This window comes from Grammomys surdaster, unplaced genomic scaffold (genome assembly GCF_004785775.1).
Source record: "Grammomys surdaster isolate TR1022 unplaced genomic scaffold, NIH_TR_1.0 227, whole genome shotgun sequence".
Taxonomy (NCBI): Eukaryota; Metazoa; Chordata; class Mammalia; order Rodentia; family Muridae; genus Grammomys; species Grammomys surdaster.
In genome coordinates this window covers 3,857,418-3,878,044 of record NW_021604672.1, presented here as the reverse complement: position 1 = coordinate 3,878,044, position 20,627 = coordinate 3,857,418, and the positions used below count along the sequence as shown (strand labels likewise).

General features: G+C 43.4%; 1 protein-coding gene across 1 annotated transcript in view; it reads left to right on the top strand.

The window, feature by feature from the left end:
* The first annotated feature begins 992 nt into the window (after nt 1-992).
* The window catches only part of Eif2ak2 (eukaryotic translation initiation factor 2 alpha kinase 2), a 26,847-nt gene continuing 7,212 nt past the window's right edge, over nt 993-20,627 (top strand). The window contains exons 1-12 of the mRNA XM_028773442.1: nt 993-1,166; nt 5,308-5,439; nt 6,818-6,938; nt 9,425-9,561; nt 11,722-11,845; nt 12,212-12,291; nt 12,390-12,438; nt 13,439-13,473; nt 14,673-14,723; nt 17,275-17,397; nt 18,283-18,402; nt 19,562-19,742. Of these exons, the coding sequence (XP_028629275.1) occupies nt 5,324-5,439; nt 6,818-6,938; nt 9,425-9,561; nt 11,722-11,845; nt 12,212-12,291; nt 12,390-12,438; nt 13,439-13,473; nt 14,673-14,723; nt 17,275-17,397; nt 18,283-18,402; nt 19,562-19,742 (1,137 nt within the window). The 5' untranslated portion in view covers nt 993-1,166; nt 5,308-5,323. The remainder of the gene's footprint in view (nt 1,167-5,307; nt 5,440-6,817; nt 6,939-9,424; nt 9,562-11,721; nt 11,846-12,211; nt 12,292-12,389; nt 12,439-13,438; nt 13,474-14,672; nt 14,724-17,274; nt 17,398-18,282; nt 18,403-19,561; nt 19,743-20,627) is intronic.

Below are 20,627 nucleotides of genomic sequence, written 5' to 3'. Positions count from 1 at the left end.
TTAACTCAGGTTGTGGGCATGGAGATGTATCACTGAACAGTGTGCCACAAGCTAAACCCTTAAGTCCTGTGCCAGCAAGTTTGATTCTGGGTGTGTGTTACAGTCTTACAGAAAGGTGGGGTTCCTTTTCTTTTTTAAAATTTATTTATTTATTTACTTATTTATTTATTTATTTATTTATTCTGTGTACTCATACACTGCAGCTGTCTTCAGACACACCAGCAGAAGGCATTGGATCCCATTACAGATGGTTGTGAGCCACCTTGTGGTTGCTGGGAATTGAACTCAGGACCTCTGGAAGAGCAGCAGTCAGTGCTCTTAACAACCAACAGAGCCATCTTTCTAGCCCAGGCAGGATTCCTTATTAACCAGGGACTGCTGGTGTTGCCTTGTGATAAAATATTTCTTGTGGCTCCTCTGGGAGCAGGTAGATCTTAACAAGGGCCTGGCCTGGTGGATGGTATGCAACAAGGGGCTAGCAGGTACCTGCTAAGGGCTGGGCAAATTGAAGAGAGACTCCTCCAACCCTCTGGCCAATTTTGTCAAGAAGGCTATGACCTCCTTGACACGGGAGTGCGAAAAGGGAAGGAGACTAATGTTTACAAATCTAGACTTGTCATAGACAAAGCCTGGCAGGACCCTCTGCGAGTTACTCAGTATCTCTCACTGAACACTGGAATTCGATAGCGTCCATGTGCCCAGTTGCATCCTAAACGTTTGTTTTGAAAAGTAGATTGTGGTCATTGATCCGGGAGCTTATTAAGCACCGCGAGCAGGAGACTTGGGTTTCTCCTTCCTCTTCCAGCAGAGCTTTCCCAACATGGGAGCCAGGAAAAGTCCGGAAACCTGGAGAAGCTGGTGGTTACGGTAGTTGCGCGGGAGAGGGGAGGCGGCCCCGGACCTTGGCTCCCGCGCTCGGGTACCGAGGCGACACGCCCATCTGACTTCTCTGCGAGCTCTGTGCGGGGAGGAGCAGAGAGCAGCGCGGGAAGGCGGAGTCCGCCGGGAAAACGAAACAGAGAGAACCGGCCTGGCCTGGACTTCCACCGACAGTAGCGGCGACAGTGATCGGAGGGCGACGAGATTTCAGAGCCAGGACCTGAAATTCGAAGCACAATTCGAATCCTGCACCAGGGCGCGGGCCACTCTCCGGATCCAGAAACTCGGTAAGACCTGAGGGCTATTTTCCCACTCCTGGATAGCAGCTGCAGGAAAAGGGACCCAGAAGGAAAATGACAAGCCTGGTGACTTGAAACTCTGGAGGGAAATCTAGAAGCCTGAATGACCCAGGGACTGAATTCTGGGCCAAGACTTTGTGCTGCACAGTTATGGCATTCCAATTAGCGGTCCTCTGTGACAGCCGGGTCCTACACCATCCTCCACCCGGATTCTTCTCCATGCACTTGAGTTTCCCTCAAGTCTGAACCCGAGGCTTGCTTTCCTGTTCTGACCTCCCTCACACCAGCCTCTAGGGTCAGGCAAACCCCCCAGCACCCACTTCTTTCAGACTTACTTGGTGCTTCTGGGCACAGCCAAGTACCCTCCAACTCCTGGGCCTTGATGCTGCCTGTTTCTACTTCCTGGAAAGCCCTTCCCCCCAAGTGACTTCCTGGGCCGATCTCTCTGTCTATCCAGTCCTTCTCACAGAGCCAATTATATGAGTAGCCTTCCCTAAGCTCCACTCTGCCCTCGCAGCCCGCCCCGTATTTTTTTTTTTTTTTAATTTTCCAACTAGTACTTAGTACCAGAATTTGTCTTTTTCCCTCTGCCAGTAAGATCCCAAGAGCGGTTTTCATTGAATCGAATACAACAAGCACCTAATCCCTGACAGGTGCTCATTACATGTATGTTAAATGGATGGCAATTCATAAATAACCTTGAGTTCTAGAGAAACGAGATTCCCTGTTGCACCTATAGTACTAACAGTGCCTTGCCTCCTAGAAGTTAAAGATACTCTCCAGGCTAGAGGCCAGGACCTTAGACTCTTGTGCAGACTGTGCTCTTGTCCTTCAGCTTGCCCTGTGAACCTGGAGGGCCCAAACACTGCCGCTGGCTCCTTTAAGTATCACACACTAGTTAAATGTATGTTGCATGGGAAGCAGATGCTGGAAGGGGCTCAGCCGTGTAGGGCCCTCCAGTCTTGGGAAGGAGAGAGACCAGGGTCTTCAGGATACAGATGAGACAGACAGGCGGCATTTGTTGGTTTGTGTGCTGGACTGCTCTTTGGGTGAGCGACTGAGAGCTGGGAACTGTTTCCTTGTGAGAGCACTGATTCCTCAGTCCTACCTGTTGTGAGGTAGAGTGATTGCCCCTGCAGCATCACAGCAGGTCATCCCATCCTGAGAGGTGAATAAAATTGCCCCATAGACAGAGAGTTCCACTCCTGGGAGCATGGATGGGGAGGTACCTTGGCAGTCATTCACCGATGGACTCATTCACTTGTACCAAGCCCTTATTATAATTCTGGTACCTTCCTTCCCTTTTCAGTTACAACTGTTATAGTTTAAAGAATCTATAGGGGCTGGAGAGATAGCTCAGCAGTTAAAAGCACTGACTGCTCTTCCAGAGGTCCTGAGTTCAATTCCCAGCCACCACATGGTGGCTAACAACCATCTGTAATGGGATCCGATGCCCTCTTCTGGTGTGTACGAAGAGAGTGACAGTGTATTCATATACATAAAAAATAAATAAATCTTTTTTAAAAAGGAATTTATTTACTTTTTATTACTTATCTTTGTATGTGTGTATGGGTATGTGCATAGGAATGCAATTCCCTTGGAGTCCAGGGAAGGTGCCAGATCTCCAGAAGGTAGAATTACAAAGAGGTTTGACCTGCCTGCCATTGGCGCTGAGAACCAAACTTGGATTCTCTGGAAGAGCAGCGGTGCTCTTGACTGCTGGGTCGTCTTTCCAGCTGTACATTTACTTATTTAGTTTTATATTTTTCCATTGTGTGTGTGTGTGTGTGTGTGTGTGTGTGTGTGTGTACATGTGCTTCAGGGAACCTGTCAAGGTCAGGACAACTATGTGGAAGTTGGTTCTCCTTCTACTATGTAGGTCCCAGAGATTGAACTCAGATGGTCAGTCTTTGCAGCAAGCTCCCTTATCTGCTGATCCATCTAGCCAACCCTGGTGCAAACCATCACTGTGTAGGTAGAATGTAAAGTCACAGCCTAGAGGTGATCACTGGGAGAGAAGGTAACTACAGGATAGGAAGAGACTTGAGGACAGGGCCCCTGGACAATATTTAGATGAAAAGAAGATGAAGAGGAACCAGGGAAGAAGGCAGAGAAGGCACAGCTTCTGAGATCAGGGGAAACCCACAGAACAGGTGTCTCAGAGCCCTAAGCTAAGGGGGTGTGGGTGGAGTTCAGGTGGGAACAAGTGACTGAAATTAAACTATTGGATTTGACAATGAATGAGTCCCTGGGACTCTCCCAAGAGGAGTCTTGATGGCTTATAGAGGCTCCAGGATCAGAATGATGCTTTTAAAACAGTGGTCCTCAACCTTCCCCATGCTGTGACCCTTTAACACCCGAATGTTGTGGTGACTTCAGTCATATTATTTTGATGCTACTTCATAACTGTAATTTTGTTGTTATGAATTATAATGTCAATATATGATATGCGACCTCTGTGAAAGGGGTCACAGCCCACAGGTTGAGAACCACTGCTTTAAACACCTCGCAGTGTGAAGAATCTTGTTTAAAATTTAAAAAGTAAAGTTACATTTCCTGTGGCATAGAGGATCAAACTTGGGGCTTTGTGTATGCTACACAAGCCCTGTGCCAAAGAAGCTGTCTCCAAACCCACTAAGCCTAATGTCTTAAATTTTCCAATTCATTTTTAAACAGAAACATAGAAACAAAAATTTTCAGATTAGGCATTAGGTGATATTTTGATAATAAGTATACATTGTATAATGTTAAATCAGGTCTAATGTATCTATTCCCAGAAACATTTTCCTTCCTTTCTCCTGGGGAACATTTCACCTCTTTGTTTGGCCACTGCTGTGTGTTCATTGGAGAAATAGTACTCAAGTTCTTTGCCTATTTTCTAAATAGGGGTGCGTATGTGTATGTGTGTATTGTGTAAATGTACATAGTCATGTGTACTTTTAATTTTTCAAAACCTATTTTTAATGATGGCTCTTAAACATTTTAAACTTTCTTTTAGCCCATCACTCACCAGAAGTAGTGGGAAAGAAAGAATCCTGGGGAAGTGGATCTGTTTAGAAAGGTTCTTTGGAGTAACTTTTGTCTGTTTTGTCTGGAAATCAGCACTTCAGTTCACAGGTCAGCAGTGGCAGCTCGATCCACTAGCAAATACTTCATGGATATAACAGCAGTCCAGTTCAGTAGAGTCAGGATAGCAAACACGAATCAGCAATGGTGGCAGTACCTAGCAAAGAACACCAGGCCTCAGCCTCAGCACAAGTCAGCAGGGGGGATCAGAAGGGACACCAGGAGAAGTTCTCTGCTGTGCCTCGATCAGGGAAGTGAAGATCAAGGAAGACACAACACCTACAGACCCTGTCCATTGAGTTCTATTTCCCTCCAAACATTACGTGTATACATTGTCTACCAGTCTTGCCTCAGGGTGTGTGTCTGATGTCACTCTGCCTATCAACCCAAGTCTGTGGAAGTGACTAGAAACTGTAACACACCATCAGAAGTTTTTTGGTGTGTTTCTCTCTATGGAGTCCTGACAATGTGTAGCTTGACTACACATGTAAGGCAGACCAATGCATGTGTGTTGTTAGCAGAGAATCTTATGTGTCTTTTCACGTTTGTTTTAATAGAACATCTTTTTACCTGTGTCCACTTCAGCTAAATGTTCCTTCATGTGTTTGCCCCAACAAAGGACTATTCAACCAACTTTCCAAAGAACCCTTAAGTTTCCACTTCAACCATATGTATACATAGTTGTGTGTGTTTATGTGTGCACGTGTGTATATGTAGTCATGTGTGCATATGTGTGTGTGTATAATATATGGCATTATATGTATATATAGCCTTGTTTGGACCAGAAAAGCTGTCATTCTACTCCTGTACTCTTTACACTTCCTCAGGCAGGTGGACAGACTAGAACATCTCACTTCTTGGAAGGCAGGAGTAGAAGGGGCAGGGCCAGGAGTTTTTGAAAGTAGGTAGTCTAGGAGGGGAGGAAGAAAGATTTTGACATAAAGTTTTCTGTAACTTCATGTAGAGAAGAGCCTGTCTCCTGTGATCTCCTATGGTGGGTTGGAAACACCAGATCTGATGTCGTCTGTCAGTGTCACATATGTAGGCGCCTCTTCCTTTGCAGGTCACTGGGAGGAAAAATGGCCAGTGATACACCAGGTTTCTATATGGACAAACTTAATAAATACCGCCAGAAGAACGGAGTAACCATTACGTATAAAGAACTTGGTACTACAGGACCTCCACACGACAGAAGGTAGGCTGCCGTTAGGAAAGGTGTGGTTAGGGCCAGGGAGATGACTCAGGCGGTAGGAGTTCTTACTGTGTAAGTGTAAAGCCCTGTGTTGGAATCCCTAGCACCCACCTAAAAAGCTGAGTGTGCCTAAGCACATCCCTGTAAATCCAGCATTGGGTAGGGCAGAGACAGGAGGATGGCTGGAGCTTTCTGGCTACCAGCCTAGCTCTAAGTTCAGTGAGGGACCCTGTCTTAAGGGAATAAGGCAGAGAGTGATAGGATCACCTGGAATCCTTCTCTGATCTCTGGGTGCACATGGGCTATTCACTCCCCTAGCATGTGCATACATCACATACAATCTACTGAACAAAAACTTAAAATGATGGAAAGAACATATGACCCAGGAAATGGAGGTATAGCTCAGGAGTAGTGCATGTGCTTAGAATACACATGTCCCGAGTTCAATTCCAGGTACCTAGTAAAACAAGCAGACAATAAACAGCCAGTCCCTGTAAGTGTAAAGTAGAAGAGACAGCTCCGGTGCAATTCGGATGTTGGTACTTCAGCTCCATAGTGAAGCTGCCAGAGTCCTGTGAGAATCCTTGAGACAGAGCGTGGTAACCTCAAAAGCCTGAAGAAGAAAGATGGAGGCCAGAGCAATGACTTAGTGAGTAAACACATTTGCAGCCAAGCCTAGGGACCTGAGTTTTTCTCTGGAACCCACATGGTGGAAGGAGGGACTAGATTTCCAAAAGTTGTCCTCGGACTTCCAACATGCATGTCCTATCATGAGTATACAGGCAAACCATGCGACATATACTCCAACCCACCCCCACACCAAATAAATACATATACACACATATAAACATACATACAAACATACATACAAACATACATACATACATACATACATACATACATACATACATACATAGAAATAAACTAAGCATGGGAGCTCATGCTTATAATCCTAGCACTTAGGCAGCAGAGGCAGGAAGGTTGTTGTGAGTTTGAGGCCAGCCTAGGTTGTACAGTAAGACACTGTCTCTAAATAAGTAAATAAATAACAAGAAGAGTCAAGAAAAGAAAAAAAAGGAAGAAAAAAAGTACATTCTTCTCCCTGCCCTAAGAAGATATTGTTATTGAGGGTAGGTGCTTAAAGTCTGTAGTGAGCGTGGGACTCCTGAATGGCACTTGTGGGGTGGTGGTAACTGGAGTGCTTGTCCTTAGCTAACTCACAGCTGTGTAATGTGTTGCAAATACTGTCTTTTTTTTTCTTTTTTATCATTTATTGTCACAAAGATTATAAAATTAAACAATATTGTATGGTCCTTGCCTATTTGTTTCTTTTTTTCTTCTTTTTTATTACAAATACTACAAATACTGTCTTTTTAACCAGGTTTACCTTTCAAGTTATAATAGACGAGAAGAAATTTCCAGAAGCTGAAGGTAGATCAAAGCAGGAGGCAAAAAATGCGGCTGCCAAATTAGCTGTCGATATACTTACTAGCGAAAACAAGGTGAGTAGTAGCATTTCCCTTTAGTCAAAGGGAATCTGTGTGTGTGTGTGTGTCTATATGTGTCTCTGTGTGTGTGTCTGTGTGTGTGTTTTCTCTCAGGGAGAAATTACACATGTCAGTGTATGACCATTCGTTCGTTCAAAGTTTTACTTCTTTTTTTTTTCCTATCTCCATTTCTCCCGAGTGAGAAATACACCAGGAAATTTGTTGACAAAGCCATGTACTTCTGAGCACCCACTTACATGCTCTGAAGCATGAGGAAAAATGAGACTGCTTTATAGGAGATGGGCTGGGCTGGCAAGGGTTAGGAAGTGAACAAAACAGAGAAAGTCGTGCAAGACCTGGTTGGGAGAATGATTCTCCTTGAGGGAGATTACAGAGAGCCAACACAGGAGACATCGAATCCCTGAAGATGAAAACAGGGTAAATGGCACATAAACCAAGAGCAGCAAAACAGATCTGTTTGGTCTCTGGGAGAGCTGTACAGTTCTGTGTGCTTAGCATGCACAAGACCCTGGGTCCAATTCTCTAACATTGAATAAACAAAACTATCTGAAGATATCTGAGCAGAAATTTTTTACAAAGCAAAGACATGATAGTAGATTAGATTAACTTTATCGATCCAGGAAAATTCAGAAATACCAAGACCAACACTGATTGGCGAGAAGATGAAGGCAGGGAGCGGAACCCATGGAGGCAGATGATAAAAAGTTTATGTTTTCTACGACAATGTCAAAACCAGGAGGCTGGAGCAGTGGCTGCAAAATGAGACATAAAGCGATTCGTGCATGAGACGAGAAAGTTCTACCTTCTGGCGTACTCACGGATAATCTTGCTCGAAATGCCATTCTTAAAATCAATTCGAAAGTAACTGAGCGAAACCACTAATTCTCCTATTAGTAAGCTAAAAAAAAATTATTTAAAAGGTTAGATAAATAGGGTACCTTTCCTCTCTCAGAGTCGGAGAAAGACAATAATAACAACGGTGGAAATGTGTGTAAAAGAAAACAAATAATAATAAAAGTCAATGAAGCAAATTACCAAACCTAGTTCTTTGGTAAGAGTAATGAAAGAAAAACTTTGGACCAACCCTGATGTGATGGAAGCAGTGAAGGCTGAGATCGTAATCATGCTGCTTCTGCAGGCATCTTTCCCATCACTGTGGACCATCACAGAGAATTCCTTGTGGGCTCAGCATGCTCGAAAGTGTTAAAATACTTTTCTCATGGAAGAAGGAGGATGTGTAGCTAGAACGGGCTCAGATGTCCACTGCATACACTGCTCTTCCTGAGCACTAGAGTTAGGTTCCCAGCATGCTGGGGGCTCTCACCAAGCACCTGTAACTAGCTCCGAGGAATCCCAATGCTCTTCTGGCCTCCTCGGGCACCCCTATGCTTGCCTGCAGGCACACACATATACATACATTTTAAAATAAATAAAAGGTAATAAAATAAAGCTTTAGCCCAATTTGTTCTGTTTTGGTAAGGCAGTCTGGCCTCAAACTCTCTGTGTAGCTCAGGCTGGCTTCAGGTTGTGTAGCTCAGGTTGGCCCCAGGCTTTCTGTGTAGCTTGGGCTGGCCTCAGGTTCACTATGTGTCTCAAGCTGGCCTTGATCATTTTGCCTGACTCCCAAGGGCTGGGATAACAGATTGTTCACCTGGCTTTTCTTTGTTTGTTTATTTGTTTTGTTTTTGTTTTGTTTTGTGTTTTGAGACAGGGTTTCTCTATATATCCCTGGCTGTCCTGGAACTCACTCTGTAGACCAGGTTGGTCTCAAACCCAGAAATCCACCTGCCTCTGCCTCCCAAGTGCTAGGATTAAAGGCGTGCGCCACCACTGCCCAGCCTGCACCTGGCTTTTCTTAATGAAATTATAAAAGGAAACTGAGTGACTTAACAAATTGCCTATTTATAAATGGCTTGGGAAGTGTATTTTAAGTGTCCATGCCATTCCCCCCCCCAAAAAAAAGGAAGAAAAAGAAGAAGAGGAAGGAGGAGGAGGAGGAGGGAAAGGAGGAAGAAGAAGAGGAGGAAGAAGAAGAGAAGGAAATAGAGAAGGAGGAGGTAGAGGAGGAAGAAGAGGAGGAGAAGGAGGAGAAGGAGGAGAAGGAGGAGGAGAAGGAGGAGGAAGAGGAAGAGGAGGAGGAGGAGGAGAAGAAGAAGAAGAAGAAGAGGAGGAGGAGGAGGAGGAGTGTGTAAGGCAGAATATACAACAATTATCTGAATTCAGCCATTGTGCAGCATATGCATATTTCAAAACCATGTTATATACCAAAATATATGTATTTTTAATATTCTATTTAGGATTTTTGAGTTAAAAAATTTATTTTTGCAGATTTTTTTAACTAATAGACATACAGTTCACTTTTAGTAAGAACCTATAACTGGGAAATCCATAGCATGTAAGTTGCCTTTCATGTTACTTATTTAGTGATCTCATATGATAACTCATGACTTGTATTAAGCACTTCTTTTTTTTCTTCGTAGGTGGATAGTCAGGCGGACGCTTCTGAACAAGGCTCATTCGTTGGGAATTACATAGGCCTTGTCAATAGTTTTGCCCAGAAGGAAAAGCTGCCTGTAAATTATGAACAGTGTGACTCTGGTCCTCTGTTCTCTCAAAGGTGAGACATCTACTGTTTCACTGTATGTGATCAAAGATACTGAGGCATTTCGTATGTAGTTTCCCGGAAATATTTGCCCCCTTTTTATACATCCATTATGGAGATTTATAAATATCTCTTTAACTAAAATACCCAGTTCCTGGGGTAAGAGAAAGTGGTTCCTCTTTCCGTCTCCCTGCTGGAGAGTATGAACTCCGCTCAGGCAGAAGAAACATGAGGGCACCAGGCTACATTCCATCTTCTCTGCCATCGTGATGCTGGGGTGTCAGAACACAGCCAAAGATGGGGCCCCCGGCTTAAGTGAGATATGGCACAGACTGAGACTGAGGCTGAGGCTGAGAAAGCAGGGATTCTCAAACTCCCTGGTGTCCAGTGGCTGCTTAGCTCAGGGGAGTGTCTACATCCAGAGGGCAAAGGGTTCTTCTGTGGGAGACTTAGGCTACCAGGCTCCCCCTTCCATCACCAGTTCTTGATGAGAGACACAGTCTTTGCTTGTCTGAGCTGATAATTCATTGTTCATTGTGGAAAATGGGGGCATACGACTTACTCAGGGTGGACCAGAGATTATTAAATACCTTTTGCAGGAAGGAATGTCCAGGAAGGGAAGCTTATTGGCTAAGCCCTTGGGGCAGGCTCATCTAGATACTTCATTAGCATGGAGAACTCTATGTTCTATGCTACGGAACAAGTGTTCTCCATCTTCATGTCGGGTATTGTGGTCACGAGTTCGAGGACAGGAATGGAGTTGGGAGTAGATGAAATGTCTACCATTCTACCGGTGTTTCTCAACCTTCCCAGTTTTTGTCTGGTGACACAGTTCTGCTTACCCTACAGGAGAGATGGCTCAGCTGTTAAAAAGCACTGCTCTTCCAAAAGGACCCAGGTTCAATCCCCAGCACCCACATGGCAGCTTACAACTGTCTGTAACTCTTAAGAACTGACGCTTTCACACAGAAATGCATGCTGGCAAAACACCAATGCACATACAATTAAAAATAAATTTGAAAATTAAAAAAAAAATATTCCTGAGGCTGTGGGGCCTATTGCAAATCCAATTTGGCTGGTTTACTTTCTAAAAGTTCATTACCTTTGGCCAACCAGATGGTGAGCTTGGTGTAGAAAGCTGTTTTGAGAGGAAGATCACTTTCGCAAACCTAGAAGTAGGGCACACTACACTAACCGTTCTGTTTGATTATTGACTGTTAACCTTTTACTATGCACAGGTTATGAGGTAAACTTTATCATAGGAATGTATAGGCAGCACAATGTGTATTTCTAGGGTTTGATATAATCCATGGGTTCAGTCATCCACCAGCCCCCTGTCGATAAGAGGGGACTGCTGTGTTTTTGAGGTGCATTTGAACAATCAGTCGGCTAAACTTTTAAAAGCGTTCAGGAGGAGGGATGCAGGAGGGATGCAGAGTTCTTCCCTTGCTGAGGCCACGGCAGCTGTAACTGTGAGAACCATTCTGTCCCTGCATGGAATGACTCTTTATCAGTTTCAGTTAGAGAGCTGCTGCTCTGAGCGTCTGCTCCTCACACTTCAACAGATACACGGATAGCGTGGATCCGCAGGAGCGATCTTAGTCCTGCTGTGTGAGGAGAGCAGCTCTGAGGGGTCTGCTGTGTAAGCAAGGGTTAGAACCTGGTGCTCCTGAGCTCGCTGTCAGGGAGCTGTCTTCCCCAAAGGCCACGGTACTGTACCCTCACGGCCTATCCCCCGGGATCCCCATCCTACCAACTGGTTTTCTTTCCTATTTGAGCAGCTCTGGAAAAGGCTCTGGATCTCTCCCCTCTCCTCTTCCCTCTACATCCTTTTACTTGGGATTGAAAAGATTTTGTTTGTTCTTTTTTTTAAAAAAAAAAAAATCATCACTTGGAGTTTTGCTGTCAGATCTTTCAATGAAGCAAGAAAGACTTAGACATTACCTGGGGAATATAACCAAGGATATAAGCCATTCCTGGTTATTTATATAGATTGGTGGCCATTTTTTGTGAGGATTAAATTATGTGAGGTAGGAAATATAAATCTGGGTAAAAAAAATTTTCTTAGTCTGACTTTAAGGCCTTTATTTGTCTGTTAGGGGCCTTTTCTTTTCAAATTGTACATTAGATTGACAATATTTTTGATATGTGAGTGAATAGTCTCATTTTTCCTAGATTTATTTGTACATGCAAAATTGGGCAGACTGTGTACGGCACTGGTTCAGGCACCACCAAGCAGGAGGCGAAGCAGTTGGCTGCCAAAGAAGCGTATCAGAAGCTGTTAGAGAAAAGTGCAATGGTATGTGCTGTCCGTTAGAGTTAATGTGTACAATTATGATTCCCTTGAAAACTGACTTCAGGTTAATTTGTTTGCATACTGTGGGCGTTTGCCTATTGCAGAATGAATGTTTCCTCCATTCTGTGTACCAACAATGACCCATGCACCATGGGGCTATGAGGGCCTGGGACATAAAAGTTCTATGGCAACTCGGGATTGCTTTTAAAACTTAGCCCGAACATCCATGAAACATGTGCTAATTTTGTGATGATTGTGGACTTGGTAGCCATGGGGAGAGTATTGCAGCAGTATTTACCTAGTGATGGACCACCTGACAGAGGTCAGTTAGCTCCCTGTGAACATGCTAAGGGCTGTCTCTTCTTTCAGAAGTCTCTCAGAGCATCCTCTAGCGTTGTCCTGTCTTCCTTCAGCGATGTTTTCAGCAACTCGACTATAACAAGTAACTGGTGAGCTTGGGTAGCCAACGTGTTGAGGGGGCTGAGGGTCTGAGCCCTATCACCTCTCTCCCCACACTGAATTCATTAATGTTACTCTTTTCTTCTAGTGCTTCTCAGTCTGCACCTGGATGTGTCTCATCAGGGAACACATTTACGGTATGGTACCAGCCTTGAAGTTTTTGACTTTATTTTTTCTCTTCACTTAAATATGATCTACATCATCCATAAGTTTTACATTTCAATTTCATGTGTCCTTACTAAATTATGGTATTAACAGTCATTGACCCTTTCTGTTCTCTTTATTAATTTTCATTCATATTAATTTCTATTCTTCAAGTTCAAAATTCTTCACCATTCTCCCCCATCCTTTCCCTCCCACTTTGTAGTCTGTCCTTCCTCCCTTCCTTCTCTCTTTCTCTTCTTTCCCTCCCTCTTTTCTCTCCCTTGCTCCCCACTTTCTCCCTCCCTCTCTTCTTTCCTTCCCTCTCTCCCTCCCTCCCTCCCTCTCTCTTCCTCCCTCCCTTACTTCCTCCCTCCCTCTCTCCCTCCCCCTTCTTCTCTCCCTCTCTTCCTCTCCCCCATCCTTCCCTCCCCCGCCCCACTTCCTCCTTCCATCCTTCCCTGTGCTAGGATTCAAATTCTAGCTTCTGGTATCTAGCCAAGCTCTGCCACTGAGATCTCTCCCGGCCCTTACCCTTGTCTTTTTTTTTACCATTTCTATTCTCTTCTTTTTCCTTTTTCCAACTGAATAATATTTGGTGTAGTTCCACTCCTACTTAGAATCAGAACTAGACTTAAAAATCAGGCAATTTGTTATAAAAATCCATCCATTTACTAAGAACGACAAATCTGTAAGAGAAAGACAATGGACTCAGTAGAATAGATATGGTCTGCAAGGCTTTGCTACACCTAAGTGGCAGCAAATGGAAAAAGATGCTTTATTCCCCAGGGGTGAGGAAAGTGAAAGTCAGAACAGCCATTTGACAGCACGCCACAGCTGGTAGGCAGTATGCAAGTCTTGCAGTAAGTGTTGGTAGGAGACTCAGGGAACCGGCTGACATGTAGCAGCTTCAGGAACCTGGTCACAGGGCCAGCTCCCAAACTAAGATGATTGTTCTCCTCGTCTGAAACAGCTTCCTTTTCCTTTTTGTTGCAGAATGGTCTCAGTGAAAATAGAAGGAATTCAGGAATGTGAGTATCATTGTACACTGAACATATTTCAGGCGAGGAATCTCTTTCAGATTCCATCTATCAGATTCACCTATTGTCTGTGGTATTGACAGAGCATTATACATATGAATTTGGGTGATAGTTCAGAAGCAGTGGAAAGCTTGAAACCTATAAACCAGTTTAGCAGGAGAGAAGCATAGAAACACAGACACACAGACACACAGACACACACTCTCACACACACACACACACACACACACACACACACACTACTGTAGATACAAAGCCCTGCGATGGCTGATGTAGCAGGAGATAGACGTTTAGAGTGTTATTTTGAACAACACTATTGAAGATCTGGAGTTGGAAGTGTTTTTAAGGGAAGTGTTGTGGTTTTTGTTTTTTGATTTTTTTTTTTGGCAGATGGATGGGGTATAGATATGTAATAACTTGTTTTTTGAAGAACAAGTTTTATATAAATCATTAGGAATTGGTTTCTTTCACTGAAGAATAAAGACATATCATCAGAACTGAAGGCGAGGTGACAGCAGGACCCACAACAAGCCACCAATATTTTCTGAACACTACATATACAACTCCTGAGGTGGATGGATGCAGAGATGGGAACTTGCCACATGATCCAGCCCGCAGATCTGGTCCCTGTGGCAGGGAAGAGGGGAGAGGAGAATTTGTGGGAGAGAATGGGAGAGAAGGGTAGACATGACTTTGAGAAGACAGCGGCTGGGTGAGGGGAGGAGGAGAGGAGGAAGACTCCGGTCACTCCATCAGTCAAGACTCCTGGCCTGATGGAGTTCAGCAGGGTGAAGGCTTGAGGATGAAGAGACAGGGCGGCAGCATGGCTTTGTGTGGCTAATTTCAGGTGATGTTTGAACTGCAGATGGCTCCCCATCAGAGAGGCATGAGGGCCAGAGGGAAGGAACCAGGAGACCAACGTCCTAAGGACGTTCTAAGTCTGAAGAAAAAGGAGGTGTTAGCATGCCAGAGGCAAGCGTATTCAAGTGAAAGTGAGACACAGGAAAGGACAGGAGAGACTCAAAATGAAGTGTTTTTTCTGAAGAAGCTGAACACTCCCTTCCTGTCCCTCTGATGACTGATGTAACATATAAAACGGCCAGTGCATGGCACAGAGCCTGCTCTAAAGTTCTATAAAGTTCTATAGGTTACCGTTTTGTCTGAGTTTTTCATTTTTGTCTCAATTTTAGAAAAGTGTCAACTAATGATGTGCTGACAAATAAATATACCTTGGATGCCAGGTAAGCAGAGCCTGTCTAATGGTAAGCATGCCCATGAAACAGTTGCTTGGGGTCAAGTTATAAGTTGTATTCCACCCAAGTAATTAACCGCTGTGGCATAGTGCGGCCCATGGAGGGCTATGGTCTCTTGGAGAAGTAAGGTTTAGGAATCCAAGTGGAACGTGTCAAATGCAGATCTCTGTGATGTTAGCATAGTTTCTGATATCCACGGATGCTGTTAAAATTAAAAGCAAGTAGTACTTTATGTCAGTGATTTAGAAGAAAAAATAGAGAAAAGAAGGGATAGGGAGGAAGAAAGGTGTGGAGGGAGGAGAGACATGCCTGTAGGGATGGAAACAAGTGTGCTTGGACCTGTTTTCTAGCTTTGCACAAGATTTCATTTGGGAAAAAAAAAAAGGGAAATAATGGTTCAGTTAAAAATTAAATACCTGAGATGAAGGAAGCCCGTTTGAAGCAGCAGAACATTGCGTACAAATTCTGAATACTTATTGAGTGCCCAGTACTTACCTGCAACTGCTGTGGGCGTGTGACTTATGGTGAGAACAAATAGAATAGAATTCTTGCTCTGAAAAAAGTTTTGAGATGGCCATTGGCATCAAGGAAATACTTATATTTAAACACATCTGTATTTAGAGGCTGGGGAGATGGCTTAGCTGTGCCAACATGAGGGGCCTACGTTTGAATGCCAAGTGCCCCATGGTAGACAGGTGTAGCAGCACATGCGTCTATAAAACTCCAACAGTAGTAGGGGTGGACGGTGTATGGAGACAGGTGGATCCATGGCCAGCATAACCAGGCAGTGAGCTGCAAGTTCAATGAAAGATCCAGCCTCAAAAAGTAAAATGCATCACAGCCAAACATCAGACTGAGCACAGGGACCCCAATGGAGGAGTTAGGGGAAGGACTGAAGGAGCTGAAGGGACCTTATCCAGCATCAATGGGAGGGGAGGACCTTGGACCTGTGAAGGCTTAATGCCCCAGTGTAGGGGAATGCTACGGCGGTAAGGCCAGGTTGGGTAGGTGGGAGAGCACCCTCATAGAAGCAGAGAGACGGGAGATGGGATGGGGGTTTGCAGAGGGAAAACTGGGAAAGGGGATAAAATTTGAAATGTAAATAAATAAAATATCCAATTTAAAAAAATTATACAAAAAATCTTATAACAGAAAATAAAGTAAACTGCAAGGTAGGTGTGGTGATGCATACCTTCAATCCCAGCACGCAGGAGGCAGAGGCAAGCAGATCTCTGAGTTCAAGGCCAGCCTGAACTACAGAGAGAGTTCCAGGACAGCCAGGACTACACAGAAAATCCCAGTCTCAAAAACGAAAACAAAACAAAATTTAAAAGGTGGAGAGTAACTTAAGAAGGCCTCTGTCATCAATCTCTGACTTACACACATGCACATGCACTGACGGACACACACATACCATACAGGAACACACACATACATGATACACACACAACCCATACACACACACACGCATGCACACACATACATACTTGTGTATCTGTAGTTACATAATCTGTATTCACATATTTATATGACACACATACACTGTAATTACAAAATATGGCCAGAGTTAAAGAAGAACAGTATGGTAAGAAATGGAATGAAAGCCCTAAGGTCACCTTTCTGTGGAGAAATCGTGTGCTTGAAGTGTAACGAAAAGATAACAGTGTGGTGGGATGAAGATGGAGAAAGAACTGGGGACGTGCTATGTGGCACTTTATGGGGTATTTAAGGGTTTCCTGGTTTTTGCTGAATACAAAGGTGAGGTTTGTAGAAGGTTTAGGGGAGAGGGAGACACTATCAGACTAAGTTTTCACAGCTAAAGTAGGGCAGGAGAAGTTGAGTATCAGTCAGCAAGCCACCACTGCAGAAGCCTGGTGGCTGAGCTGGAGTAAAGATGCTAGAAGTGAAGAAAGATGGTCAGCAGATGGAAGTGCTGAGGGCTAGAAGAACTAGCAGGGCTGAAGGATAGAATGTGGAAGAAGAGGAGGGAAAGAAACAGGTTGTTACAGGTAACCTTGGGCTTCTGCTTTCTCTGTGGTATTTGTGGCACACAACTGAGTGATTCTTTTTGACTTTAATACTTGTTGGGGGGGCGGGGCATCATTTCTTCTTTGTAGCCGCTGGAGAAGGATGCTTCAGCATGCCTAGCGTACAGCCAGAGGGGTGATCTGTTATACTGAATTCTCTATTTAGTAAGGGAAGCAAAGAGAAGGAGAAAGAGGAAGGTGTTTTCTGTGACTCAGGAGTTCTACCAGATTTTATTAAAAACAAGAAGGGAGCCGGGCAGTGGTGGCGCACGCCTTTAATCCCAGCACTTGGGAGACAGAGGCAGGCGGATTTCTGAGTTCGAGGCCAGCCTGGTCTACAGAGTGAGTTCCAGGACAGCCAGAGATACACAGAGAAACCCTGTCTCGAAAAAACAAAAACAATAACAAACAAACAAAAACAAACAAACAAAAAAAAACAAGAAGGAAAGAATCATTTTCATTTTACATGAAACACTAAACCTCAGAGTAACAGCCATATCAATCTTGTCTAGGTTTAACAGCGATTTTGAAGACATAGAAGAAATTGGCTCAGGTGGATTTGGCCAAGTGTTCAAAGCAAAACACAGAATCGATGGAAAGATGTATGCTATTAAGCGTGTTAAATATAACACCAAGTAAGTACCTGTCTGGTTCTTTTGAACACAGTGTGTTGAACTCCCAACTCTTGTCTTTATGTATCTGTCCTTCATTGCTTGCTGATTTCTTTCTGGTCCTCCTTATTTTTTTTTTCCTGACTACAGGGGTTTGGTTTATCCTGAAATGACTTTATTTATTTAGTGGGTATTTATTTCAGTTTAAAAATATTGTTGTATCATTTTGAGACAGTGCTGAGACCTGAAGTTGTTGACTTATTTTGTATAAGGTGGTTTCCTCAATTTTCACTGTTTTGAGGCTCCTTCCTCTCTGATGTCTCAAGCTTGTATCACATTGACATAATACCAGCTCAGGCTGGTTTCCAGGAAATAGCACAGTGTCCTTGCTCGTGAGCCCGATCCTTGTAAAGCTTTCATTGTACCGAGTCTTGGTGTCTTTGCATAAACTAGTCCCTTGATTTATCTTTGTCACACATGGAAAATTCTAAGTTAGGTTCTACTTGCTGTTTGGGTTGCCTATCCTTGCTGTCCAAATGGGACTCGTTCGTGAATTCCAAAGATTTTAACACATCTTCTAAACAGAATATCAACTATGATGTAGCTATTGAAAACTGTTATAGACGTCAAAAGAAGATACAAATGATGTCTACCATTTGAATGTCTATCATTTAAGCCACTGTCTTTTTCTTTTACATTGTGAATGAGAATGGCTATCATTTCGGATATGTTTTTTTCTACGCATTCAGTTTTCTTCCCTTTTGAGTTCTGACTTTCATGCTAAAACCTGGCACGGGAACCACAATGACTACAGAGAGAAGAGCCTGGGCGGTTGCTTCTCATTACGTAAGGTGTTCTATAGCCATCAGGGGTATGTAACAGGTTTGTTTTCTGGGTCCTTTTAAATAGGAAGGCGGAGCGCGAAGTACAAGCCCTGGCGGAACTCAATCACGTCAACATTGTTCAATACCGTATTTGTTGGGAGGGAGAGGACTATGATCCCGAGCAGAGCATCAGCGATACAAGTCGGTAAGAAGAAACTCCCAAGGCTGCGATGGGACAGAAGGCACTGGGCATTTATTGTGTGGGGGCCACTAGAAAAGGCTGTTGCTCGTCACAGTTAATGATCAGAACAGCCTTCAAAAGACACTGTGATCTCCTGTTCTACAGACACGGAGACAATCAATAATCTTTCCCTGTTCCTCTCCATCTTCCAAGCTTGCTTTTAGTTTCTTTTCTTTAGACTCACTATATACCCCAGGTTGGCCTCAGGGATGGCCTCCTGCCTCAACTTCCCAAGTACTGGGAATCACAGGCACATTCCGGTATGCTGAGCTCAAACTTGCCTTAAAGGTATTTTTAATGGGATGGAGAGATGGATCAGTAGTCAAGAGCCTGGATTGCTTTTGCAAGTATGTCAGGTGGCTCACAACCGCCTGTAATTCCAATTCCAGGGTATCCTCTGACTACTGTGGGTCCCAGCATTCATGTACACATACTCACACAAAGACAAAGACGTATCATTTGAAAATAGATATTTTTTTTAAAAAAACTTTAAAATTTCCCTTAGCTCTTTTTAAGATCTCACGTTCTGCATTTCTGATCCCCTTGTTTTTCATATAGCTAGTGCTATAGTTGATAAGAGTAAAGACTGATTTAAGACAACAATCAATTTATTGGTGCATCTGTAGGCATTTCTAAATGGGCTGTCATCTTTGGCTTGGTTTTTGTTTTTGTGTTTGTTTTTGTTTTTTCTTCTACCTCTTGTAGACTCTAATCCCCTTGATGATACAGAAAGTACCTAACTCACTTTTTAAGTGTTCTGTGCCCTTTGTAAAACAAATGTTCACTTAACTTAACTGATGACAAATTAAAATGCTTCAAACTTACTTTATATAACAGTGAAAAAAAACTAGATTTCTGAACTTAATACTACTTATATCTATTATCAAAATTGATCAAAGACCTTCAGCATTAAAGAATATATATGCTCCTACTTTATAAACAATTGAAGCTCTGGACACTTGAGAAATTATGACTTATATAAAGCGGTTTGTTTTATTTCAAGTTTATTATATTCAGATTTTTATCCCGAAACACGCTTTGGGTTTCATAAGATATGGTAGAACTTTTAAAAATGAATTTATCTTTGTTGCTACTTTTAATGTACTGTGAATTTTGTATCCAGATACAAGACCCGGTGCCTCTTTATTCAAATGGAATTCTGTGATAAAGGAACTCTGGAGCAGTGGATGGAAACCAGAAGCCGGAGCAAAGTGGACAAAGCTTTGCATTTGGAGTTATTTGAACAAATAGTGACAGGAGTGGATTATATACATTCGAAAGGCTTAATTCACAGAGATCTTAAGGTAAGCAGGAACTTTACCTTGTTGGTTGATAAACAAACACACAGTTTAATAACTTTAAAAATTATCTTCTTTAGTTTTAGATTTGTGATTGGCAGTTAGTCATGATAAAATTATATCTCTCTAATTTGCTGGATTTAAAGTGGGTCTTGAACTTACCCAAATGCCGTCGAATGTAACTGCTTGGCAGGTCTCTGGGGCCCATGGACTTATTGTGACAATGATCCTATTAGAAGTCTTGTTCCTTTTAGGCTGTGTTTAGCTTGGCAGTCATTGCCTCCTTGAAAGCCACAACGGTTTTCATATTCTGAAAAATTATTGTGGTTGCAAGGTTCAGCTGGCTGCCCTGATCCAGCCGCTGCTGCAGCTCTGCTTGGCTCTGCTGTGGTTCAGCGGTCGCACCCGAGGGCAGGCACAGCTAAAGAGTCCACAGCTTAGTGCTGGCTTGATTGGGATTTTCTGCCCCAGGAAAACATCCAAGCTTTAAAATATGCATCATCCCTTAGCATGTTTGCTTTCATGGTCTGGACCACTAGGTTCCTCAGTTTCCTTTTCACTAGCAAGAAAGAAGAGGCGCCAAACAGCTCCGTGATAGCCTTCTTTATCACAAACCTACTGTCTTAGTCAGGGTTTGTATTCCTGCACAAACATCATGGCCAAGAAGCAAGTTGGGGAGAAAAGAGTTTATTCAGCTTACACTTCCACATTGCTGTTCATCACCAAAGAAAGACAGGACAGGAACTCACACAGGGCAGGAACTTGGAGGCAGAAGCTGACGCAGAGCCCATGGAGGAGTGCTGCTTATTGGCTTGCTTCCCTTCCTTCCTTCCTTCCTTCCTTCCTTCCTTCCTTCCTTCCTTCCTTCCTTCCTTCCTTCCTTCCTTCTTA